At 42.8% G+C, this 27382-nt stretch overlaps 1 protein-coding gene across 1 annotated transcript in view; it reads left to right on the top strand.

Moving 5' to 3' along the window:
• Positions 1–20846, top strand: part of DUSP10 (dual specificity phosphatase 10) — a 36317-nt gene extending 15471 nt beyond the window's left edge. Inside the window, exons 3-4 of the mRNA XM_048843246.2 lie at positions 13264–13635; positions 18634–20846. Coding sequence (XP_048699203.1) covers positions 13264–13635; positions 18634–18899 — 638 coding nt within the window. The 3' untranslated portion in view covers positions 18900–20846. The remainder of the gene's footprint in view (positions 1–13263; positions 13636–18633) is intronic.
• The last annotated feature ends 6536 nt before the right edge of the window (positions 20847–27382 follow it).

The following is a 27382-nucleotide window of genomic DNA, read 5'->3' on the forward strand; positions in this document are numbered from 1 at the left end:
CCATGAATGAAGAGACAAGACAGGAAGAGTGGTCGGAGAAAAGGGATTGAGGTGGAGGGTGACAAAAAAGGGAGATAAAATACAGGCAGGGGAAGAGCTGTGCAGAGTCTTAGAAGTAAGAATGAAGAGCCTGACCTCAGCGTCAAGGCATGGTGTCAGAGAAAGGACTTGAGACATGAGCGATGTCATGACGAGAGATGGGAAGTGAAGCTTGTTTCAGCAGATGAAGAAGGAAGGCTACGGGGCTTTGTCTACCAACTGTGCCACTGCTGGCAAAATAGTACAAAATCCCTCTAGTGTAGACAGGGTCAAAGAGCTTGGAGAGGAGATTATAGTGGGTCAGAAAGAGAATGTCCTGTGAACTGGAGGTCTGGCAGTGAGGAGTTGGCAGGAGTTAGAAGTGTTAGAAATAATCTAAAATGCGTGTTAATGTACGTCTGAGAATTTTACCCTAGGTCCCTCTTTAGAGACCAAAAAGGACCTCAAAGCAACTGCTGTCGCTCACGAAAGCTTATGCTCAAATAAATTTGTTGGTCTCTAAGGTGCCACAAGTCCTCCTGTTCTTCTTGTCAAGGATGTGCTTGCAAATCTTTAACTTCCTTTAGGGCCAGGGTTTGTTTATAAACTAGCCTCTCTAGGTAGTTCACATGGGGGGGGGGGACCTCACCTTACAGGTTCTCTGGAATGTGAAGAGCTTTTTGCTTTTGTCAGACTTTTTTTGGTTGGTTGATTGTTAGATTTAGGATTTCTTTTTTTAGTGTTGTGAATCTTTCACCTTGGTAGCTTGGTTAGAGGGAGTGACTCGATTAGATTGGGTGTATCAAGGTGGAAGTTTTTTGTAGCCGCCTGTTTAGTTTTACATTTTTTTTTTTAAGCTTAATCGCTTACGGCAAGGCTGACACTTAGTGCTGTGTGTGTGGAGGGGGCAAAAAACCTGCTGTCAACTGTTTAAAGGTGCTGCAGGCAGACCCTGGCAGGTGAGAAAAGTGCCTGCAGCACTAGAGAGCAAGACTCCTCTAATCTGTTAGTAACCAACATAAGTAGAAAGGTGTAAGTCACTCTTTTTTTTTTTTTTTTTAAATTCTCCTTCAAAGACTGGATAGATTTCAGAGGCAAATGTGATCCAGCAAAGTCTACTTGTATTCTGAAACTGAGGTAAACTATTTCACTCTTGAAGAGCACTTGCTACGCAATGGATTTTCTTCCCTCTTCTTTAACAGGGTAAACAGAAATGCTAAACATTAGCAGAAGTCTTGTTGTATCTGTGTTTCCCATCAACATGGAATATGGTGGGTTCCTCCCACCTGTACACACTGTCAGTTGTGCCCAGTTTATCTCTCTTGGGCAAAACCTGGTGTAACTCCATGGAAAGTAAAGGAGCGACTCTGATTCTCACCAGTGTAAGTGAGATCAGAACTGGTCCCTCTTTCTTTAGCTGAGGAGAATTGCTCCTTTTTCTTCTCTTGTCACGTGCTCCCCATGGCACGAGATAGTTAGTTATATTAATAGTAGTACCACTTTTGGAGACGGACTTCCTGGGGCAGTAGTTACAAGCCCTGACCTAAACTGTGACCCTCAACGACGTTTGTGGTAAGACGAAGAACTTGTATTTGATGGCAGGAAATCCTGCCCTTAATCTGAAGTGTTTTGAATCAGCCTTGTCAATATGGGATAATTGTGGGAGGCAGAGCTACCTACTGCTTCCCCTGAAGCCTCAGGGACAGCTTTGATGTAAGCCAGAAGCACTCTGAGGAGCTGCTGTCTCATCCTTGCTACAGCTGCTCAGCACCTCCCAGAGTGGCTGCCTGCTGTATTGCCCAGGAGGGTGGAGAGAGTAGCTCTGCCTGGTGCATTGCCTGTTTACTTGCATGGCTGAGAGCCTCAGACAGAGCAGGATAGGTGTTTGCTTGGCTTTGCTGGAACCTAGTGGAGGAACTAACAAAGGATGGCTGCCTTCCCAGCATCACTCCCTAGGACAGCCCAGGAGGGGAGAAGGGAGGAGAACCTGAGGAGAACAACCAGTTTCATGTCCCTGATTCTCTGCCCCAGGGGTTCTCCTTCCCTGTTCTCAACCTACTCCTTGCACAAGGGGCTGTGGTAGGGGAGCAAGGTGGGGAGGCTGACTGCTAGCTCTATGCCTGATGGAGGAATTGAGGGCAGTTTCCACTCTTGCACCACCCAGAGGGCTGTGAAGGGAGTGGAACAGGACCGAGAATAAGCCTCCAAGTATTGATTGTCGCCCCACTGTGAAATGTTTGACCCTCTGACTGAAAAGGGTGGGGTGTCGATGACAGTAGAGCCGTGTTCCCACTATGGCTGAAACTGTGGTAGCAGCAACAATATTTAAACATGGTGGCCAACTATGAGATCAAGGATTGCCAAGTGCAGCTGGGGGGTGAGTAAATTAATGCTACTGCCAAATGTATGAGGACTTAAGGATCACAAGGGTGTAAATAAACCCTCGCCACATCCCCCTTTCCAGCAACAGGGATAGGGACTGCTGTCTAGCTGTATGCCACTGTAGAAACCCCTATGCTGGGGTAATTGTCTTGTGGCTGCTGATGCTGGCATTGGGTCTGCTTTTGTACCAGCAGCCCAGTGGAAAGGGGCTGCATTGCAGCTCAGGTGTTGCTACTGTAAGGGGGCCTGTCAAAGTTCCTTCCCCACTCTGAACTCTAGGGTACAAATGTGGGGACCTGCATGAAAGACCCCCTAAGCTTATTCTTACCAGCTTAGGTTAAAAACTTCCTCAAGGTACAAACTTTGCCTTGTCCTTGAACCCTATGCTGCCGCCACCAAGCGTGTTAAACAAAGAACAGGGAAAGAGCCCACTTGGAGACGTCTTCCCCCCCCCCCCCCCCCCGAATATCCCTCAAGCCCTACACCACCTTTCCTGGGGAAGGCTTGATTAAAAATCCTCACCAATTTGCGTAGGTGAACACAGACCCAAACCCTTGGATCTTAAGCACAATGAAAAAGGAATCAGGTTCTTAAAAGGAGAATTTTAATTAAAGAAAAAGTAAAAGAATCACCTCTGTAAAATCAGGATGGTAAATACCTTACAGGGTAATCAGATTCCAAACATAGAGAATCCCTCTAGGCAAAACCTTCAGTTACAAAAAGACACAAAAACAGGAATATAAATTCCATTCAGCACAGCTTATTTACCAGCCGTTTAAACAAAAGAAAATCTATTGCATTTCTAGCTAGATTGCTTACTAACTTTTTACAGGAGTTACAGAGCATTCCTGATCTGTTCCCAGCAAAAGCATCACACAGACAGACCCTTGTGGGGAAGGAACCTTGACATGGTGGCAGTGGTGGGATCATTTTGAACCAGAAGCACAGTAGGATTTTAAAAGGACTTTTTTTTCTTTGGGCTGCTTGAAAGCAGGTTTTAAGCTGGAAGTAGTTAGAGTTCTTTTGTCTCTGCCTGGGGGCCAAAGTAGCAAGCATAACAAAGGGGTTTGTCTTTTTTGAGCTGGAGTTTTCTCTACCTCAAGGCAGGGTAGTTAACCTCCTGCAGGGAAATTCACAAGTTTTTCACAGACCTGAAGAAGCGTTTTTTGGTTTTGTTTTTGTTCTGGTTTTTTTTTTTTAAGCTAAGAGCAGCTAGAGGATTTTTCTGTAGGCTGAGAATAGCTATCAGAGAACATAGGTATCACATTACAGTACAAAAATTTACAAGCCAGTTTTTTTTTCTTTCTAACTCTTGGGTGTAAAGTTAGTTAAAAATAGAGAGGCTAAGATGACAGAATCCAAGGCGGAAAAAGCCAAAGAGGCTGCCCATAGGAGAGCTATGGAGGTAAAAGAAAAAGAATGGAAGTATGCTGAGGAGGAAAGGGAGGCTGCCCACTGGAGGCAGCGAAAGAGGCAGAAAAAACCCAAGAGGCTGCCCACAGGAGAGCAGCTATGGAGGCAGAGAAAACCCAAGAGGCTGCCCACAGGAGAGCTATGGAGGCAAGGGAAAAAGAAATGGAGGCAAAGGAAAAAGAGGAAACGTACTGAAGATGGAGAAGGCAAAGGCTCAGCAGAGTGGGGAAGGAACCTTGACAGGGACTGTTGCCCCCTTACTAACATTCAGTGGGGGTGTTTTAGTTGCTAGCTCCCAGTGCTCAAAGGGGAAGGGTTGATGGGGAATCAGGACAGTGAGACTGACAGTGCCCAGGAACAATGGAGAGAGGCCAATGCTCCAGGTCAGCCTGAATGACGGGGCGGGCAGGGAGTCAGGAAGCCAGGGAGGTCCCATCCTTCGTGTGAGCTGGAATTGCCTGGGTCAGACAGAGTGGGGCCAAGCTAAGGAGAAAGCAGGGGCCCAAGCTAAGCTGGGAAGCGGAGCTGTGCCAGATCCAGAGGGACCAGAAAAGCAGCCCAGAGAGAGCAGATCCTGTCCTGGGAGCAGAGCTGCAGCCCCAAAGTCAGAGGCACAGCCCAGAGAGAGTAGATTCTCCCTGGGAGGAGAGCTGCAGCAACCAGAGCCAGAGGGGCCAGAAAAGCAGCCCATGGAGCAAGTCAGTGCTGGGAGCAGAGTCACAGAAGCAGCCTGTGGAGCAGACCTGTCCTGGGAGGAGAGCTGTAGCAACCAGAGCCAGAGGGGCCAGAGAAGCTGGAGGCAGAGCAGCAGCCATTCTGAGGTAGAGTGGAGCTGGAGCTAAGACAGAGTGGAGCTGGAGCTGGGGCTGGAGCAGTCCGAAGCCGGGTGTCGTGAGCAACTGGGGGGAGCGCGTGGGGACCATGGGCAGTGGGCCCAGCACAGGGAGATGCCTCAGCCAGGAGGCTCTGCAGGCCAGACTCAAAGGGGGACTGGTAACCCCGACTGGGCGGGGGCAACGTTGGGAAAAAGGGCCCTGCCACCTACAGCCTGTGGCCACCACCAGAGGGAGGGGCCAACCCGCAGCATCTCTGCAGCACAGCCAGGACCTGAGAAGGAGGCCTGGGACTTAAAAGGAATAGACTGTGAACTGCCCTGACATTCCAGAGACACTGTTTGTGATGTTCCCTGCCACAGAGTAGGCTGATGTGTTTCCTTTAACCTTTCCCATTTCCGCTTATTCTTTTTAAAATTAATTGTTGATTAAATAACTTGCAATTGCTTCAAATTATATGTAATAATCCGTGGGTCAGAGAAGTGCCCAGTGCAGAGAGAGTACCCTGGAGTGGGGACACCCTAGCCCCTGTCGTAGGTGACTGCAGCAGGGTTGGGGGTCGAGCCCCCCAGGAATCCTGGGCCCAGCCTTGTTGGGGTTAGGAGGACCCTGCCAGACAGGAGAGTGGAAGGAGGGCCTTCAAGGGCAGGGAGGCCTCTGGGTAAAGGAAGTGGGAGCGAGGACTCAGATCCTTTCGCTAGCCCATTTTACCGGGTTAGTGCAGAAGCCAGGAAAGTTCCCCACAATAGCGGGACTATTCCCCCACTTACACTAGCATATTTGTAACCACTTCCCTGCCAGTGGTGTCAAACTCTAGCCTTGTAGGCTGGATCTGACTAGTCTCTATCATGCAAGATATGGACACATCAGATTCTGTAGAATCTAAGCTTTCGTTTTTAAAAAAAAATTCCCTTCCAATTTCTGCCCCTGGGCCTGTGAAGATTACACTTGATTCATGTGTGGAAGGTTATCTGCAGCCGTGGTTTTTGTCTGTCTGCAAACAGTCTGGGGAAAAAGGCTTGGAGAGGCCTGAACTCCCACAGCCTCCATTCATCTTACTGGAGGTGTCAGTTCTTTAAATGTCAATATTAACTACTTCATTGCTGAAGGGATTGGGAGGGAAGCTCCGGACATTCGTGGTAGAGGAGGAGGAGAAGAACTGAGAATTGTTACAGGGGAGGGAAAATGCAGAAGGGTGAATGGATGAGAGAGACAAAAGATTGGTCTACATGTAGGAAGAAACTTTGGTTCTACTCCCTTGCATAGTCAATGCAATCCTATCCTTAAATTGGTTTAAGTGGCTAAAATCAATTGAACTTGTTTTGGTTTCTTACCCAATTAAGCTGAATCAATTTTAGCTGTTTTTAAACCAATTTTAAGGATGCCCACACAAAGGAGATGAGCCAATTTAGTTAAATCAAAGCACTTCCTGCATGTGGACTATCCCAAAGAGAAAGGAATCAAGACCAGAAGGAAGAGGAACAAAGGTCAGGAATAGCAGTGGTCATAAGATGAGCATGTTTTCTCCATTGAGTGATGCTCTGTGACGCAACAGGGCACTTACTAAATTTTAGTTCCCTATTTATTATTTGTTATTACATAGAGACATATCTTTGATATACAAATCTTAGTGGCTCTGGGGCCAGTCCTTTGTGAACTCCAGTCCTAAACTTGTGCCCCAGATCATAATTAAAACCAGAATTCAGCCCTCCCCACAGAATGACTCTGACTCCCCGAGCATACAGATAATTATGAAAACAGTCCTAGAACTGTCATAAATGACCTTGGAAGCCAATCTCAAGCATTATTTTGCTAGTGTGGTTCTTGGGGTGGAGGAAGGTAAAGACTTTTCCAACAGGTCTGGGACATTGTTGATGCTAGTGTAGTTTTAGATATAGTGTGGACAGACTAAAATTAAACAGTGCAATACATATCCCACTGTGTGTGTGAGAGAGTCGGATTGACTTTCTCTTGAATCATCCTGCACTTTCAATCAGCTTGACATAAAATCACCTGTTCATTAATAACACAAAAGCAGTTTAATGGTTGTATTAGTGGAAAAATACAGGAGACTGTCATCAGCTGTTGCTTCTGGCTTTTCTGCAGTAATACAAATAAATGAGGTCACAGGTTTAAAGGAACAGGCTGTACTTGCACAAATCCAAACTGTCCTTGGTGCATGTTGCAATACAGCCATATTATTGCTCCTGGTATGCCCAAAATGTTACCTGCTGAAAACTCTTATTTAATTTTAGACAGTACAGAATTTTGGTTAAAAGTCCAGATTTGGTGTGTGTTCTTAAGTGGGCTGCTTTTTTTAAAAAAAAAAACCATTAAAGTCTTTAGTGAATTACTCAGTACTACTTTATTCTGCTCTGCTGTAATCTTTCAGTTAGAGTGGAATACTTTGGCTGGAGCAAATCTGAAAAGAAGATATAGACAGAATGTGGCCTTAGCCAATATTTTCCGATAGTCTTCGCTTTTATCTAATGAAATTTTGTTGTTTTATTATAATCTAGGGTAGATATGTAAAAGGTCTGTTTGTCACTAGAGGGTCACATGTTCTGTCTAAATGAGGACATCACATCTACAGTCTGTGTGATGCATTACAAAACAGGAACGTATTTTTGACACAACAGGAACATACGGTGCCTGTTAAAATTAGAACTTAAAGATATGCATCAACTGTAGGTCAGCAAAAATATTCTTTAGTTTTTCTTTAGAGAGTACAGATGTCGCATGGGGTAGCTGCATATCCTAGCTCTTTAAGATAGACTGTTTAGTGATTTTTCATAGAATGAAGTCACTCTTAATTCTTGATCTTGCAGATGATTCTGCCAATGAAGATTTCATAGCTCCTGCTAAAAGCTGATTAGCAGATCTCTGCTATATGAGACCATTTTGTGTCTGCTGCATACAATATAATAATCCCCCCCCGTGGTGATTACAGAATAGACCCACTGAATGTCTGTAACATTGTTACAATTCAAGCTAGTCTACTTTTTTTTTCTTTTTTAAAAACTGCTGTGGCTCAAGTCTCCATGGAGCTACCTGTCCCTGTTTTTTCGCTAACCAGGTGATCCTCAGTGGTTTCAATAAGTTGAAACTGGTATGCAGCTGATCTCCAGAGACCACAACCTAGCGACAAGGACTTTGTTACTATTAGAATAAAGTAAGCTAGACACTTACAAACAGATCTTCCATATGCAGAACGGAACAAGTTGTCATTGGTAGCTGGAGGGTATGGTGCTGACTTAGTATGACTTGCACTGTTCAGCTTCATAAAAGTTTTGATCTCTCAGGACACGGTTTGTGGTCTGTCTCTATTTACTAGCAGGTGTGGCAGAGCAGTTCAGTGGAACTTGTCATACAGTGGGGGAAGTATTTCAGATGTAGTCATGATGGCACAAATCTCTGGCTGCTTGCATCAGTGACTACAAGAATACTCTGGCTTCTGAATTATCTTGCTTTATAGATGACAGGCCAGCCTGCCTGTCATTAAGAGTATTGCTTCCTTGATTCCAGTCTTCATTAAATAAATACCTGGGTTTTCCAGATGCCCTGCACACCCACAGAACCTACTGGCTTCAGTTAGATTTGGGTGTGCTCAGACCCTTGAAAATCTGCTCGTCGGCCACTTTAGGGTGAAAGTGCAAGCAGTTTCATCCTTATCTCTGCATAAATGCTTGCAATGTAGCATCTGACTGCAATAGGCTGAAGTTACGCTTTTCATCACAGGCAGGTAAGTGGATACAATCTGCAACATGGTGTTTGCAGCTACATAATACTCAGCCTAGGAGATCTACAGTCTTATCAAAATGGGCCATAGTTGCTCTTATAGGTGTGTGTGTTTTCTACCAGAATATTTCACTGACTTCAATCAGACCTCTCATGGAACAAGGTACTCTAGATCTACAGTCTCTAGATCTTTATAGCTATCTCTTCAGCGGTGCCTCAGAAATGGACTCCCATGCCAACAAACCTGTTTTGTTTTTGTTCTTATAGTTGAGGATTGCGCATCTGGACTTGTGTATGTTGTATAATGCTACTATTAGCTGTTTTAAACTTTCTTTTAATGTGCAGCTTACTTTTTGTATAATGATGCATTTCCTTTTGTGATTCTTCTCAACCTTCACCTCCCTCTTCAGGGCACTTCTCATTCTTGTGCCATGACCTGGGAAGTTTGGAAGTACAGTGTAACAGAACACATTAGTGTCACCCATAGATCCTCCTACAGCTAAAAAAGTGAGCCTTTGGAATGTCCCTCCCTCCCTTAAGGAAACTTGGATGGTGGTCTTTCCCTGATAGGAGTGACATGGTGAAGTCCTTGTCACCACTAAGTTTGGAACATCCAGTCTAGACAGACCTGCTGTAGGTCAGTATTGACCTTTCCTTTTCTTGGGGTTGTGGTTGTGTATATATATTTTTTTCCTTCTCTCCCATGAGCATAGACTTTAAATTCTGGGATAACAGCCATCCTCTGAAGGAATACTAATCCACTAAAAGCTCTAGTGGTTATACGTACACACAGGCAGATGGGGACCCCATCTTGACTCTGGACCTCAGGAAATTCATTTGTGATACATATATTTTATTATTCCAGCAAGCGAGTGGAATAAATTGCATTCTGATGTATTCACAAAGTACATGTTTAAATTACATGTAGTGCCAAACAACCCACTTGGATCATGGCCTCCTTGTGCTAAGTGCTGTAGAAAAACATAGTAAGAGATTGTAAATTCATTTTATAGAAAATCTATCGAGTTACCTTTACTTTTATGAAGGGGAGCCTTCTCTTTAACTGCTTCTCCCTAAAATGCTTGTTAGGGTGCTTGTTAGGGTGTCTGATGTGGGCACTGCAAAGTTAATGTCTCTAGTAAAGAGAGCCTAACTAATCTCATATCAAATTCCCTCCTCTCTTCTCTCAATTCACCTCACTGCATGGTTCATAAGCATTTGCATTATCATCTACTGCCTCTTTGTTCCTGTCTCCAAGTGTGCATATTTTAAAAATGTCTATTAATGTGCACACTGCATTCAGTGCTGCATATGCTTGGGGAAAGTGCACTCGGAAATGTGCTTTGGATAGCTATTGTGCTTGGATAATTTCTTTAACCCCCCCCCCACCCCCAAAGCCAGCCAAGGAGGAAACATGCACCTAATCAGTGAGGTGGCTACTGTCATTTTGTTTGTATGTTATGTTTCTCTTTCCCCTGCTGGAAGAGATAATAAGCTTCAAGCTTCTTGGATGCCATTGGTCTATCCAGCAGCCCTACCCCACTGCCTGGCAGCCTTGTTGGAATGTTTGTCTGGGGGTTGCCCTGCAGTTTCTGCTCCTAGCCATCAGGTGCTGCTCTTGCAGAGGAATTTCAGACATTCATATTGTCTCTCACTCTCTGCTTCCACCTGCTCCTTTCAAACTGGCAAGAAGTGCTGAGGAGGAGGGGGTGGTTGCTGCAGTTGGGTGGTTTGGTGTCTCCCTCCACCGAGGGAGGCAAGGAGCCAAGAAGGAGGGAACAGAGACTGGGCGACAGGATGGGTGAGGTGGCAGGGGCGGGAGGGGGAGGCAGAGTTGGGGAGGCTGCTCTGGACTCTCCAGTCCTCTTTTTTTTTTTTTTTTTTCCCTTCTCCCCCCAGGTCTCACCGGCCTGCTCTGCCATTACCCTAACCTCCTCCACCCCCACAAACATCCCTGCTTCTAAGAGACGAAGAGGCTAGGCTTCTTACTCCCACCCCTCTTCCATTGCAATTAAATGGGGGTGGGGGATAGGGAATGCCACATGCAAAGGTGTGGGGAGTCTGGCAGCGTTGTTGAGAATGCATGTTCTTTGGGGCGGGGCAGTGTTTGGAGAGTGTTAGCACATTTTGGTTGCTACTGCAACATAAAACAATATTTAGAATGTAATTACTCGTCCATACTGTGTAAAGCAGCCTCCAAATTCGAGGCGCTGAGGTGACCAGAATTCGCATTTGGTTTTAGGCTACATTAAAGGCTGCATCAGGATGGGGTTACAGTTTGATGGAGGTGTCCTTTTGAGAGCTATCACAGGAGTAAGGCCCTACCAAATTCATGGCTGTGAAAAACATGTTGTGGACCGTGAAATTGGATCTCCCCCATAAAAGCTAGCTATTTGTAAGGGAGGGGAGGGGTGGGGGGAGGGCTGGGGGTACACCAGCAGGGGGCTCTGCTATGCACTGGGCTCAAGTTGCTAGTCCCAGCTGGGCTGGGGAGGGATGGGACTTCCTCTTCCCCTGCAGAGCTGCTCTTGGTGGTGGAGATCAGACCCATCTCCAGGAATCTCCCCTGGGTGCAGGAGGCTCTGCAGCTGCTGCCTTCAGAGCAGAAATGAGGCTGGCAATCCCATGACAACCCCCTTTTGGGGTCAGGACCCCCACAGTGACAATATTGTGAAATTTCTAGATGTAAACATCTCAAAACATGAAATTGACTATTTTAAAAATCCTATGGCTGAAATTGACCAAAATTGACTGAATTTGGTAGGGTCCTACTCATGAGACGTTACCATCTTGAGCCAAAGTAGCTCAAAAAGAGCTGTTCTCTTGTGCGGACTGAGGATTTTGGATCTTATCAGAACCAAAATCTTGGGAGTGAGTTTGGATCCAGGTATATGGATTCAAACACTTAACCCTCTTGCTTAACCCTCACTCCCAATCTCTTCTGAAATTGAAAGTCATTTAGAGAATGTTTCTGATATCTGGTCCATCTTTACCTTTTACTTTTAAAAATCCATGTTCCTTTATCAGAACAGTAAAAAATGTGTTTGAGCCACAACTCCTTAAAGCTCTCTCTCTTCACTGGACAGTTTAAACCACGTTTGCATTCCCCCCCTTATCCCCCCCCCCCTTTCCTTCATCCACTTCCCCTTTCAAATAACCTCCTGAGCAGAGATCTTATCTGAGGTTTGCTTTGCACATTTGTTTTGTCCTGGAACTGTTTAATACCCCTGAAGATAATGTGTGAGTTGGGGGGGGCTTAGGGGTAGGAGAAGTGTATTACAGCTTGCTAACTCTGTTGGGGGTCCTAGACAAAATAAGAAACTTATCAGCAAATGAAGAACAAAGCCTGTCAATATGATAGTTTGTTTAGGTTTCCATATTTTTAAAATCTTCTCCTAGCAGCAAATTACCAAAGTATTTTATGTGTATTAAGCAGCCACATACTTTCTTCTTTTTAAGCTTAATAAAGTTAGCAAGATGATAACTCTTAAGCATTTATTTTGGTCAGTGCAGCTCTTTCTGGTAAGCTTTTTATATCTTTCTCCCGATTTTTTTTTTTTTGGCTTAGATTTAACTACGTGCATTTGAATCCATACATTTTGACGGTTTCAAAATATTGGCTGCATGGTACTCCATATGGCCTCAGTAAAACATTAAACACATAATCTTACAAAGATATCCCTTCTGTATACATATCTCCTTTTTGTCTTCCTCCCCTCTCCCCCCTCCAGTGAGGCAAAGGCGGTCCCAAGCCACCTGTTAGCATTACATCATTGACTCCCAAGAACACAGTTGTACCAAAGGTCTTAAACAAAGTAGTTCTTCTAGTATTGTTTGCACTCAAAGAGCTAATGTCATGCCAACTGATGTCATTGTATGTCTTTGTGTAATTGCTATGGAAACCAGGCAGGTGGGGAGCCTGGAGCTGATGTCATCGTGGAATGAGGTGTAGAAAGAATTTTAAAAACGATTCTGCTTTTCATCTAGTGTTTTGTGGTGCCACCCACTTGAAAAGAAAATGCGGCTTTAAAATCCCACAGTATAATAGGATACACAGGGGAAGTGTAACTTAAACTGGTTTTCCCGTGGTCCACTTCCTCACAGTTATTAATGTCCTAAAAATAATAAATGTTGTTGCATATTTGCAGCTACTCTAGGCAGAAAAAGTGGGGCTGCTGTTTGCCACATGTTAAGTGAGCTCCTCGACTGTGATCATTTTTATGAGGAATACAGTCTTTTAAAAAAACAAAACTTCGCTACTCTATTGCCTGGTATGAAGTATTAATGGATTATGTTTCCCTCCATTTGTTGACATTTTTCCTCATGAAAATGTTATGCTGTGCCGGGCTATCTCTGCTGCACAGATCAGTGAAGAACTTTAACAGATAAAGTTAAGACTTGTATATTCTAGTTCAAATGTTTAACCCTCCCACCCTACAATTTAAAGCAAAGTGATTCAACTTGTTGTACAGCTTTGTTCAGATAACTACTTTCTCTCACCCCACAAAATTAGAAGCCCCAGCCATATGGGGTGCAACTGTGTACTGATGTGTTGCATGGAAACACGTTTGACTATCAACTTCTTCCCTGATATATCTTGTTTATACTAAAAAATAAAAATAAGTCATGTTTGGGATGTATTGCAGCAGCTGTTACCAATGGTACAGCTGCAATGGTGGTAGCAAAAACGTAAGCAATGGCGTAAATGGGGATCAGGCACTTTTACCACTGTGTGCTGAAAACCTGCTCTGAGGAAGCAAACCCTCAGGCATAGTGCAGAGTTGAAGAAATGTACGTATGTGAGTAGTTCTCTCATGTGAGCGGTAGATTCCTCATAAATCTCCAGCTGAAATCTCTGCCCTTACACTCTCTCTCTCAGGTGGACTCAGCAGTTTTAAACAGAACCACGAAAACCTCTGTGATAACTCCCTCCAACTTCAGGAGTGCCCAGAAGGCGGAGGAGGTGCATCTGCGGTGCCGGCCACACTACCTCAGTCCATCCCCACCACTCCGGACATAGAGAATGCCGAGCTGACCCCCATCTTGCCGTTCCTCTTCCTTGGAAATGAGCATGATGCTCAGGACTTGGAGAAGATGCAGAGGATGAACGTAGGATACATAATCAACGTGACCACCCACCTCCCCCTCTACCATTATGAGAAAGGCTTGTTCAACTACAAGCGGCTCCCTGCCACTGACAGCAACAAGCAGAATCTGAGGCAGTACTTCGAAGAGGCTTTTGAATTCATTGGTAACTATCCTTGCCTGGCAATTACTCTTGTTATAACCCTTGATACCTGTCTGAAAACCTTGAATGAACTTAGTGCTACTCTGACAGCTCAGAAAGCTTGTTAAGACCGGATTTGTTTTTGTGAGAAATGCAGAGCCCATTGACTTCAGAATTGTGGCACCTCTTATTAAAGTCAGACCTCAAGTCCTCTTTATACATACACAGTGGCAATACTGCCAAACCCCAAGTGTTCAAAATTAATGAGCCGTGCCTCCAAAAATCATGAGACTTTATTTTAAAAAATAAAGGTCTTTAGTGTGGTCACATTTTCCAGCTTTTCTCAATAACCAGGAGGGCTAGAGGCTTACCCCCTTTTTAAAAACCGGAGAGTCTTTCTAATCCTGTAACTCCAGGAGGAGAGGCATTAAACATATCAAGACTTGTGATGATGCAGACTTAAAAGGTGGCAACATTGCGGTGCTGGTGTAAGCTTTCCAAATATACTGTCGTGCCAACCTGACTCAGTGCTGACTGGGAGGGTAGACAGAGTAGCTCCATTTTCTCTCTACTTAGTGCCCTGTCCCCTCCACTTAAAAATGATTGAAGATACTACACTTTGCAGTAGTGTTTTGGAGCCCTGCAATGATAAGTTTGTTCGTTTGAGGCCCATATGCGTTAGGAATGAATGGTATTTTTAAGCAGTTAATCACTTTAACCTAACCATAGGTACAATCTTGAAGTCGTCTGTTCAAAGTAATTCACTAAGGTTTTTCTTCTATTATTTCTATTGCTGCCTAAACCATGAAAAATTAATACTCTTTTATACAGTCTTCCTTCAAAGCATGCTTGCTAGGTGTAATCACTTAGGATGACCAGTCCATATTTTTTGTTTTAAAGGCAAATATTTACCACTTTTCTGCTCCGTCCCATTAAAAATCTTGCTCCTGGTCTGTTGTCTCTCCGTGATAAAAAGATGTCCCTTTCCTTTCCCTTCTTAAAAAAAGTCTCTGTCCTCAACCTCCCTATCATGGCAGACTTGCTCCAAGTGCTTTACCAATGCTCATTCAGCTTCACAGCACTTTTGTAGCCTGTGGGTAGAGGTTAGATCCCAAGTGCTGCTTTCAGGAAGGGTAAGTCTGCCCATGCTGCTGTGGGTGTGCTGCTTAGCTCAGGTAGACAGAGACTTGCTAGCTCTTCTTGAGTTAGCATGCTAGAAATAACAGTGTTGCTAGCTGCTTGAGTATGTACCCAGAGGGTCTGGGCAGGTTTTTACTCCCAGCAGATAGCCCAGGCTACCACAGGCGACATTCCTATTTATACTGTACTAGCTTGAGTAGAGCTAGGTCATGTCCGTCTAATGGAGCTGAGAAGCATGCTCCCAACTGCAATGTAAATGCACCCTAAGGCCAGTAAATGTACCCAAAGGCCCACCCATTTTGTGGTCAGGAAACAGGCTCAATCCCTTCAAGGCTGATAATCTTCCAGACCCCACCCACAATTCCTTCACATGTGCCTAGGACAGCCCAATTCACCTGCAGTTCACTGGTAAAGAATCCTAGAATGACTCTGCTTACTGTAGCACAAAGAGCCATGGGATATGCCTGCAGAAGCCCAGGTGTGACACAGGAGGGAGCGTAGCACCAGTGAGCATACAGTGACTGCGGTAGGGCTTTTCAGTGCGGATGCTTGCACCTGGGCTAGGCTAATCCATGTGCCAGTCACCTGGGCTCAATATGCAGTGAATGAAGACCTATCCTTTAGGAGCATGCAGCAGCATTGTGTTATAGTTGACGTTCCCAGTCCCACCGTTGGATCTGCTAGCTCACCCCCCTCTGCTTGTGAGTTTCAGAAGAGATGAATATCCATAGCTTCAATTGACTTGAATTGGAGTTGGGCACTCAGCACCTCTGACATCCAGGTCCCTGTTGCCTCCATTAGGACTGTGCCAGAGTTGGAACTAGTGGATCCAATTTCAGGATTGGGGTCTAATGCAGGAAACTAAGGGCTTGTCTGCATGGCCCTACAGTGCAGACTATAGGCATGTGTGTTGCATTGTAATGGTCCTGTGTAGACCCTGCTCGTGCGAACTAAAAGGTACCTAGTTTGAGTTAACGTACTGTAGAGTCCTGTTTGAAACGGGTCTACGTTAACACAAACTAGACCGTTACAACGCAACACTGTAGTGCAGGCTGCAACTCGTACCCTGTCGTGTGTGCTGCGGGGCCATGTAGACAAGCCCTTAGAATAGCACATTCTACTGAAACTATCTAATGTTGCTTTTCTTCATGGCAGTGCTAAGAGTAGTGTCAGCTTGGAGAGTGTGTGTGGAGAATGTCTCAGACTCTCTGCCCAGTCTAGCTGTATTTTTTTTTTAATTGTTTAATTGTGTCAATGCACCAGAGTCTCATAGAACTAGAAGGGAACTTGAGAGGTCATCTAGTCCAGTTCCCTGCACTCAGGGTAGGGCTAAGTATTATCTAGACCATCCCTGACAGGTGTTTGGAGATTTTTAAGAGCAGGTTAGACAATGATGGAGATTCCACAACCTCCCTGGGCAATTTATTCCAGTGCTTAACCACCCTGACAGGAAGTTTTTCCTAATGTCCAACCTAAACCTCCCTTGCTTCAATTTAAGGCCATTGCTTCTTGTCCTGTCCTCAGAGGTTAAAGTAATGGTTACATCATTGTGACTATTCATATAAATAAGTAGACAGAAGGTAATTATAACTGTGTTGGGATTCAGCTGGGAGACGCTAAGGTTAACATCTTGGCTCTTATTAAAAGTTTCATGAGATCTCTCACTAGAAGTGCTCAGGATTGCTGTTCTACCACATTTCACTGGTTTATTTGCCAAATGCTTCCTACAGTTGCTGCCCCATAACCAGCTCCACCGGGGAAGCAGTAGTGTTGTGATTTGAGGATATTGAAGTGTAGCCATCTACTTGCCTGCACAGCAATAATCTGTAATTGGTCATATGTAACCAATTACGCTCCTATATGCTCCAGTTTGTACTAAATTAGTTTCACTAAACCTGGATTACAGCAGGAGTGGAAAAGTTAAAATGGCCTCTCTGGAGAAGGTGAGGAGGTGAACACAAGGCAGGGAGGAAGTCGTCTTTTATATCGAGTAAAAAAGAGAAGCTGGGTCATGAACTCAGGCAAACCCTAAACTTCTAATTCATGAGAACAGGAAGATGCAGTAAGGCCTGGCTTACATTAAAACATTACTAAATTTTGCAACCATTCTTGAGAAGAAAAGGTTCTCTATTCAGTATTCATAAGAACTGCAGGATTAGATCCCATTGAAACCATTCATAAATAATGCATGGTCTACTACCTGATCCGAGTGCAGAGGAAACTACAAGAAGGCCTCTCACAGGCCAGGCTAGAAAATATGTGTTTCCTAAATCGGTTTTACTTTCCTTTTTAATAGCTGCAGTTTGAGGGCCTGCTTGTGTGTTTAATAAACAGCTATATCTTATCAGTTGGCTACATTTGCTGTTAAGTAACCTGTCAAAGCTTTTTTTCTTTTTCTTGCCTTGGGGGAAATTTAAATTGCATTTGAAAAGATCTGGAAACATCATAAACTGTGTGTTTTTTAAAATAAATCAATCCATCTGGGGTTTTGAAGACTGAAGTCATAGAATGTGAAGGCAGAATCTTGCTGGAAAGAGACACCGAAAGTTCATGCAGTTACAAAACTCCAGCTTTTACTTCCTCAAATGCTAACTGGCAAAAATATCCTGGAGGAACTTAGCCAAATTTATACTGTCAGAATAGACCTGTTCTTGATCTAATGTGTTCCTTTATCCACACTTGTTAGCTGTTGTTTCCTTTTGCTCTGACCCATGTGAAGAGCATGGAACATGGTTTGTGGATTTTTGTGCAAAATACAACCTGCCTAGTGTTAGGAGCATCCTTTAAGGTTCCCTTGCTTTTGCTTTAGGGATCTGTCATTCTAAAAATGTTCATGGGTTGGGAGTGTGGGGGGGAAACGATTGGTGTTGTAATTTATTTTTCCAGATACTGCTGAGGTACAATTCCTGGAGATACCCTTTTCCCCAAACCCTGCCCACGTTGTTGTTGAGCTTTTATCAAGGGACACAAGTTAATGCTTAGAGTTGTGCTCAGATTGGGTATAGGATTTGTCATAACCACCTTTCTTCACACTGCTAAAGGTGATTAAAACTGGGCTGGGAGCAGAGGGGAAGTTGGAGCATACCACTCTTTCCTCTTTTCATATACAGGAAGGAAGTGGGAGTCAGAATTTCTGGGTTCTTTTCCCAACTCTGCCAGACTTGCTGAGTGCCCAGGGCACATTATTTAACTTCTCTACAGCTTTCTCTTTTGCAATATGGGTATAATACTTGCTGCTTTTGCAAAGACATTGTGAAAGAATGTCAGGCTAAAGTTCATCCAAAGTGCAGATCAGTGGAAATCGTTCCAAGAGTAGAATGTTTCCAAGTATCTTACAATGAGTAGTGACTGAGCTTTATAACACCCTTATGGGAGGTGGTATTAACCTCTGGACTGAATTTCCTCCTCATTTAAATGGGGATAAATCACATGCCCAAAATTATTGTAGAATATTTATGCTTGAAAGGGAGTAGAACTCAACTCTCCTGCTTCCTAGTCCTGTGCCTTGACAAAAGATCACGCTATTCCTAAACAAGTATTCCCCTGCAGTGCTTGCAACACAACCATTGCAATATTGTGCTCATGTAAGAGCAATTGAGATGAGATAAATGGGATTTAACTAAATCTGAAACTGGCTACTTTCTGCTGCATTTTGGCTCAAGTAAAGGATTTTTTTTTTAACAGTCCAATTGATTTTCCACTTTTTTTTTTTAATTATCTTGCTGTGTTTGTAACCTAAGTGAGGGGGTTTTCACTGACAGTTTCCTTCCAATTAATTGGAAATTGCATTGAGATTATCTGATTTTAATTTAAAAACAAAATCCCGCCCTGCCCTTCTTTCCAGCAACAAGTGTTACCTCTGTCTTTTGTTTCTGTTTCCAGAGGAAGCTCACCAGTGTGGAAAAGGCCTCCTTATTCACTGTCAAGCCGGTGTGTCCCGCTCTGCCACCATCGTCATCGCTTACTTAATGAAGCACACGCGGATGACCATGACAGATGCCTATAAATTTGTCAAAGGCAAACGACCCATCATTTCTCCTAATCTTAACTTTATGGGGCAGTTACTGGAGTTTGAAGAAGATCTAAATAAAGGTGTTACCCCACGAATTCTCACACCAAAGCTGATTGGGGTGGAGACTGTTGTGTGACAGTGAAGCTAAGAGGTGCCATAAAATAAAGGGATTATCGTATTCTTCACTTGATATGGGGGGGAGGGGAAGGGTTGTGCTTTTTTTTTTTTTTTTTTCCTCTCAAACTTGGTGACAAAAAACCTTTTTTTGGTGAGGAAAGGTTTTTAAAACAAATCCAAGAACTTCACTACGTTTGAAATGCCACTGAGATTCCCTTCCTAGAAACTGACAAAGCGGGGAGGCTTCCAAACAAAATACATAATTTTTAAAAGCAACACAACAGGGGGAAAAAAACCTGTGCTTCTTTGTTTATTTTATTATTATTATTTTTAGCCACTTGTAGAGTTTATGGCTAAGTAGTCTGTGCAGGTTCATAGACCGAAGAAAACGATGTTTAAAACAACATGCAAACAGCCAAAACAAAGCAGAAAAGATTCTTTCTGAAGCATATGGGCCTTGATTCTGCAAAGGCTTTGCTAAAGATAAAGCAAAATGCTCACTGGTGCAAAGGAAATCCGAGCAGCTTAGAACTTTTCACACTCCTGATAGAAATGAAAGAAAAAAACAACAACATTTATTTGGTGTGTTTCATGTTCTGGTTCTATTTTTCTATTTTTGGGTGTAAAGAGGTTTTAACAGCAAGGGACTTTGACCATTCTATGCCATATGCCTTCACTGGCTTCTTGTGCAATAATAATAATAATTTGGGGGTTTATTTTGAGTGTGCAAACTGATTACAGCTGACTGCCCAATAATAATAATAATACAAAAATAATTTTTAAAGTGTGACAGCAGCCAGCTTGATTTAGAAGGAATAAACAAAAGCAATTATATTTTCCTTTTTATTCGTTTCCTTTGATTCTGGTTACAGTGCCATAAACCTTGTTACATATGTATATCAGAATGTAAAAAATCAAGAACAAGCAAAGTTTATTTAAGATATTTTTCACACAAAATATTGGTGTGTTTCTGTCTATGTAAAAAAAAATTTGATTATAAAAATGAAAAATTCTTTTGGAAAGCGTGTGTCTTTTATTTCTTTAGTAATTACATATTTAATTTGCTTTATATGGGCTGGGCTTTTCTTTTTTTTCTTTCTCAGCATAGAACTGCATTTGATGAAACAGGTATCCCTATCCTTCCCTCTTTTATTCCCTTCCCTCCCACACACACACTTTAAAAAAAAAAAAAAAGAATTCATCAAATTGCTGGGCAGGCTAGATGAACTAGTTCAATCAGTGAGGGCTTTTTGTGGAGGAGCTGTTGTCTCTGCAGTCTGGTAGCAAAGCACTCATTTGGGAAACTGCAGAATCAAGTCTTCCCACTAATTTCTTCCCTCCCCTCCTTCCCCCCCCCCCCGTGTTTAGTTTTATTATCATCTATGTTATGCCCTTCTGTACCTTGTACTGTCCTCAGTTAAGAGAGAATGGGATCTAATTTCACAATTTAAAATCCATGTTGGGTTTACTTCCCACTTCGCTGCATTTATTCCCCCCACTCCCACCGGTCCTCTCATTTCGGGGCCACGTCACAGTGTAAAAGTGTGGTGTGTATTGCAGGTTCAGTGTTTAGCACTGATTTCTTTCAATAGATAGGTTAACCCTTTTTAAAAAGTCGGGGTGTGGGGTTTTTTTTCTCCCCCGCCCCCCCCCAGTGTAACCTGGTCTCCTTGTGGACTGTTGCCAACCCAAAGTGTATTTGTATTAATGTGAAATGATTAGAAAAACTGTCTGACTTTTTTTTTTGGTGAAAATTGAAATATCCCAGGAAGTCTGATAGCAGTGATGGTGCCTTGTGAATCAAAATCTACATGGACTGAACTAAATTAAAACAGGGCATGTCAGCAAAACTTATGTATAAACACATTACACGTATATTTTTGTGGACTTTTTGCTTAAAAAAAATGTTACTATACAAATATTTTCTTGAAACTTATCCCTTTATTAAATTATTTTTCTACTAGAATTGATTTTTTTTTCCTTTCGCTAAACACTGTTAGTCTTCTTTCCACTTCATCCTTAATGAATGTTTTCGTGTGCAGTGAAACCCATCAGCAGTGACCGCTACTGGGACCACCAAAATGTAGTTGTTTAACAGAGAGCACTCCACTGAAAGTGAAACTGTGCATTTGCATTTGGGTGCTATTGAGGAAAGGAGATTCACTTTCAATGATGCGTTTTTTGGTTTGTTTTTTTTTATGGATGCATTTTTGAGCCCACAGTGAATCTCTGGTGCAAACAACTGCTGTCGTACTACACATTTGCAGTCACAAATCAGTTGGTGTTAAAATCTGCTTGTGCCTGCAGTTCACCCTGAGCCAGAAAATTTGAGACGTCTTGCAAAATCACAGGAGAGTTGAAAGCCAGCTCAAAATCAGCCCATGTAACAGGTGAGTGAACACCCGAATAGATTATTCAACACATTCAGTATGTGAACATACTATACACGGTGGCCTGTATGTGTTATGGCTAATATAGTTACTCATCCTTCCCTACCTGTATGGGTAAGATTCAAAATTGCTATTTACTTCCACTGTAGCTTTCTGGCTCTGAATACTGAATAACTTAATTCAAATCTGTACAAGTAAGACAAGGGTCAGCTTGTTTGGTATAACCTTCCTCAACTTTCTATCAAGTTTCATGCTAACCAATCTCTGCTGTTTTAGACAAGATTCAAATTTATATCATGTGTGCGCTTTTCAAAAAGCCATTTAAAAAAATAAATAAATCCCTCTGCAGCCCAGAATGTTGTGTTTAGTAGAATAAATGCATTATTTTACAATGTATATTTCAGATTTTTCTGGGGATAGCTGATTGATTTTCCCCTGCCATTGTTGCACCCAGAGATGTTTAGTTTGGGCCTGGCTTGCATTTTGCTGTATGCTCTTAGTGACTGTTGCAGAAAGGAACTTTAAATGTTTTCAGCGCTGCAGTTTTTGTGGTAGAAAGCTCAGTAATGACTAGAAGGTTAAAACTTGCCTGGCTTTCATGAACATCTCCACTTGGAGACGTAAGATAGGAACTGCACTAGGTCGCAAGTGAACAGAGTTTGGTGGTCTCTGCTTGGTCCTGGGTAACTGATGTCATCCAAGTCAAACTGTTCTCTGTCCCAGTATGTTCTTTCTCTGTGTAGCAGCTTGTCAACAGTGACTACCATGGGTTACTACACGCACAGATGTCTTTGGAGGCTTGGAGGGGGGAAATTGGGAGAGGAGGGCATTAAGAGTAAATACAGTGGGAAAAGGCAACTCAAGCCCTGCAGTGGGTGGAATCTTGAAGGACCAACACTGGTTCACTTGGTTGGAATCTTTTGACACTAGAGAGCATCCCCTGTGCAACTGTCTGGAAGGGAGAATAAAGAGGTCGGTCTTGGATTCCTTATCTGTTTGTATTGCTGTAGTGTCTGGGGTCCCCAGCTAGCCTCCCCTACCCCCAACACACTTACTGCGTGCCACTGTCCTAGGTGCTGTCCCTACACCTAGTAAGAAGAAAAGGAGTACTTGTGGCACCTTAGAGACTAACCAATTTATTTGAGCATAAGCTTTCGTGAGCCTGAAGCTGTAGCTCACGAAAGCTTATGCTCAAATAAATTAGTTAGTCTCTAAGGTGCCACAAGTACTCCTTTTTCTTTTTGCGAATACAGACTAACAAGGCTGCTACTCTGAAACCTACACCTAGTAAGAGAATTCCTGACCTGATAAGTTTGCAACCTTAACTGGGAAGAAGGACGTGAGATCAGGGGATACTAGGGCCCAGATTTTCAAAGCTGCTTCAGCATGCTTCTGAAAATCCCACTGGACACCTATCTGAATCTTAGGTGTCTAAATACCTGTGAAAATCTGGCCTTAAGGGACTTGTTTGAGGTCATACAGGAAGATCACAGCAGAGCTGGGAATTAAACACTGATCTCCTGTGTTCTAGTCCAATGTCTGAACGATAAGACTGACCATCCTTCTGTCCTGCTCCTATTTGTAGTTAAAAGAAAGAGGCACATGTAATAGTCTATGGTGCAAATCCCCAGAAAACTTAAACTCTTCAGCCATGTAAAAGACATTCAGTTAGCGTTTTGTGTGTTTTGAATGAAACAAAAAATCCCCTCCCCAGTCCTATTTTAGTTTCATATTTTGTATCCAAGGTGTGCTAAACTAATTAGCAGCTGGCAAAATGGTTCTCATCTGCTCAGTTACTTGAACTCCTAAGCAAATGTCTAATAACTTGTTTCTATTTTCTCTTTCTGCTTGAGGCATCAGTTAGATCTTTAGTGTTTCGTGTTCCCGAGTGCACTCCTCTCAAGACCTGTATAGTGGAAATGGGACCTTCAAACTTTCTCTTCTTTTGACATATCAAGTTTTTAGCACTAAACGCCATTTCAAATTGCGAACTTTTCTTTTAAAAAATGAAGTCCAGTGAGACCTATTTAAATACAGAGTATTAGTTTTAATTAGTGGATGACAAATGTGCTGGATAACTGTAGTATAATTTAAAGAACTAGATATAAATATCTGCTCATGCTGAGATGACTTAACTAATTTCAGTAGTGATCTATCCCACATTTAAACTTGGACTTTCCACGGTGAAAGACAGATGTTATCCTATAGCACTAATTAGTCCACACGTCGCTTTTTTGGCCACACCAGAAATAAAGCTAAATCTTCCGTAAATATAGTAGATGGTTTTCAGTGGGTCTCTGACATGGCAGTGAGTGCTCACATGGCTTGTAAAAAGGAGAATTATGGTTAAAGGTTTCCTTCATATTAAAGTGACAGATACAGGCTAGAAATACTTCAGCATGAAACAGCTGCAGGAAGTGTGGTGAAGAAGACCCCTAGTGCATGACTCAAAGGTTGTTGTGCCTACAACCAGATAGACACAGGAGGGTACTGTCAAAAATACTCTTGGGTAATCCGGTCAAGCTAAGACATTTGTGGGGAGGAAGAGGGGGTGGGTATCAAAGAAACACCCTGTAAATGCTTTGGAGTAAGTCTTACCACCTTTTGCATGATTTGCTACAAATATAAGGAAATATTCCTGGTAATTCAAGAAAAGGACTCCAGAGTCATGAGAAGTAAAAACATCCTTTTTCTTGATTATTGATCTAAGGAAGGAATCCAAGAAAGCGAGCATGAGGTAGCCATTAGCTGTTTAACAGGTAGCTTCCTTCCTGTGAGATGCCTGTCTGTGGTTCAGTTGCTGCTAACGGTGTGGTTTCCACTACTTTAGGCATCCAGGGGGAAGTCGCTGATAAACAAGTTTCAAGTGTTGTGTGCACAGCATGATACCAGTAGGTAATAATCAGAGCCCTTTCCCTTCACTGCTGAACATACTTTGCAGTACAATGCTGGCACTGATGGGAAATGGGTTCTTAACCAAGCTGCGTGGGCTGCCTCTAATGGTGGTCTGATGCTCATGTTGACTCATAATGTTTGTCCCCACTGGGTGTAATTTTGTGTTTTCAGCTAGATCAGCCACTTTTTTTTCCCTCCCTGTTTTGCCCCAACCCTCCCTAAACTGGAAAAAAACAAATGTATTGAACTTGATTTTCAATCTTTCCCCTTCCCCCTCCCCCCTTTATGTTCTGCAGGGAAATTCTTAGCAAGTCCTGCATGATATTCAAGTACAGGTAGGAGCACATTGTTCAGCTTTGGAAGCACTGTCACTGGCAAATGTCCAGAGAGGGCAGAGCCAGACTCCCTGACTGACAGGGTTGGTGCTGTCTTTTAGTTATAACTGAAGCAGGGAACATTAGTCTTATCCTCCCAGTGTATTCAAAGCAATCGATGGGCTAGCTCAGATGTCTTTCTATTATCATGCTATCTAGGGTGGGGATGCTTGTGAGATGTCGGAAAAGTAGTGTCAGGGCTTGAATGAGAGACTTCCAAGGAAAAAGCAGGGTGCTGTCAGAGGTCACATTGGTGACTCAGCAATTGACATTGTTCTCTCAGTCTTTGCAGAACCAATTCCGCTGCCTGTTAGATTGCACTGAGCTGCTTGAGATAAAGTGGTTTGCATGAGTAATAAACTGGGCTTCTACGTTTGGTCTTTAAAGGTGCCATGATATTTTCAGCAAGAGCTGGAGTGTTCTCTCCAAGTCATGGCTAAATTCTAATTTGGATAATTGCAATCTGCTCTGCTAACTCCTCCCCCCAGCAGACTTAACTTTAGGAGAACAGAAAGAATATCACCTAAATTATTGTTTTATGTTTTTATGATGCATGTATGATTAAATAGTTGCTTTATTCTGCCCAAGCATTGGATGCATTTCATTGCTGGGAGAAATTAATCCTGTTTTAAATATGTTTAGGGACAAAAGTTTCTATATATAATGTAAGATACTGATGTGGGGAAGAGATTAAGAGATCATGAATTTATTAAGTCCTATTTGCAATGGATGAAATACTCCTAGCTGAAAAGACTATCTGCTACTCAGGAATTCAATGTGGAATTAAACTAATGCAAAACGTAAGTAGTGAATTTAAATAAACAACACCCCTTTTTAGGGGGGTTTACAGTAATAACTGTTTCTAGGACAGGCAGAGGTTTCCTTAAAATACAAGAACTTTTGAATAGGGATCTTTTCAGGTTGCAAATGTATTTGGAAAGAAGTTTAAAATACAGTCAGTGTAGTTGGAAAAAATGCTTGAATGAAAAGCAATTGTGCTAAGTTCTCAACCGGACAGCTGTTTGTTGGTGTTCTCCAAGGTAGCTCTGAAAGCTTGAAGTTGCACTTAGTCATCTAATATCCCTGTTCAAGAATTAGAATAGGCTATTGTATCCTGTCTGTCCCACCTCATTTCTCTCCCAACTGGGAGATCTCCCACTCTTGGAGATCAAATTGTTCACCCTCTTGTTTTTCTAGCCTTTAGTTTCTGGTGGTGGATGATGAGGTGGGGTTGAATAGTATGACTGGATTTCCTAGTTTTTGCTCCCAGTCATCCCAACTCTTCTGTCTTTTAAGCAGTAGAATTCTTTTGCTACCTGGAGCTCCAATCACAATGGCCAGAGCAGCCCATGGAATCATGCTGCTCTAACTCAAGTTTAATTGATAAGCCTGTGAGAGTGTGATCTATAAACCCCTTTGGGCTTCACTTTTGTGATTTAGTCCTTTTCCCACCACTTGACATTGTTTGTTTGACATGGGAAATTACACACACTAGGTATCCTACAGCAGTCGATTAGGGTCAAATTCTCAAGTGGAATACCAAACACAACACATCACCTGAAAGATTGAAATGGCAGGGCTTAATATACCATGAAAAGAAAAGGAGTACTTGTGGCAGCTTAGAGACTAACAAATTTATTTGAGCATTTTAGTCTCTAAGGTGCCACAAGTACTCCTTTTCTTTTTGCAAATACAGACTAACACGGCTGCTACTCTGAAACCTGTTAATATACCATGCTGTCCTACGTAGGCACCTTTATAAAACCCACTAGATTTGCTTTAAGATAGAGCTAGGTTTCTTTAAGAGTAATAATACTTTGCATTTATATGCCAACTTTCATCTAAGTATCTTTAAGTACTTTATAAATAAAACCTCATGTCATCTTTGTAAGGTATATAAGTTGTATTCTCCTCATTTTACAGAGCAGTAAACTGAGTGACTCAGACAATGTCACACCACAAATCAATGGCAGAGCGAGGGAAAGAACCCAGCAGTCCTCACTCCCAGTTCTTTAATCGTTACATTAGACCTCCAGCTTTTTCCTGCAGCTGGTTGCTGACTAATATATTGATGGTCTAATAAAGACCCATAAAGTGAGCCCTTCAGCTTGATGGCCATGGTGAATTAAGGCCTGAATTGCATCCTGCTGCCCTCTATGCAGCTAAAATGCCAGAGCAATTTTCGCTTCAATTAAGTGACAACAAAATCCTGTTAGTACCTCTCACTAATCCCCTTTTTACTGCTGTACAAATGTTACCAAGTAGTCCTTTGCATCTTTAGCTCTAAAACAGGCGCAGCACATATGATGTTGCCACTGGTTTCTCATCCTATATTTAACATAACCTTGATTACACAGAGATCTACAAGTGGGTAGGGTCTGATAAGCAGTTCAAGTTCTCTGCATAGAAATAGCACCAAAATAGTTTGTGTTGTTTCTAATTACAACGGATGAGCAGCCTGTCTTATTAATCCTCCCCTATCAGCAGTACATAACTTGTCTACACCAGAATAGCCCTGATCTCAGCAATCCTGCATTCAGCTTTGGGGTTGTGTTTTTGACGTATTTGGAAAAGGCAAGTTCCTATAGCAGGCCCAAAGGGATTTCCACTCCACTGAACTGGCTTTATATGGCTGAGACAACACAGAACCCAGAGAGGTTTGTGTCCCTTCATAAAAATACACCAGTGCAGCAGAGTGCATAATTCTGGTGAACTTTACACTGCATTAGCAAGCAACAGCAGTGTGTGCTCTTTGGCACAGTGTCACAGAACGGGCATGGTAGTGGCTGCAGTAAGGCTAGCTGGCTGTCACGCTGCCTCACCTCTAGGAGTGAGTGAGTAGT

The sequence above is a fragment of the Caretta caretta genome, chromosome 3 (genome assembly GCF_965140235.1).
Source record: "Caretta caretta isolate rCarCar2 chromosome 3, rCarCar1.hap1, whole genome shotgun sequence".
In the NCBI taxonomy this organism is placed as follows: Eukaryota; Metazoa; Chordata; order Testudines; family Cheloniidae; genus Caretta; species Caretta caretta.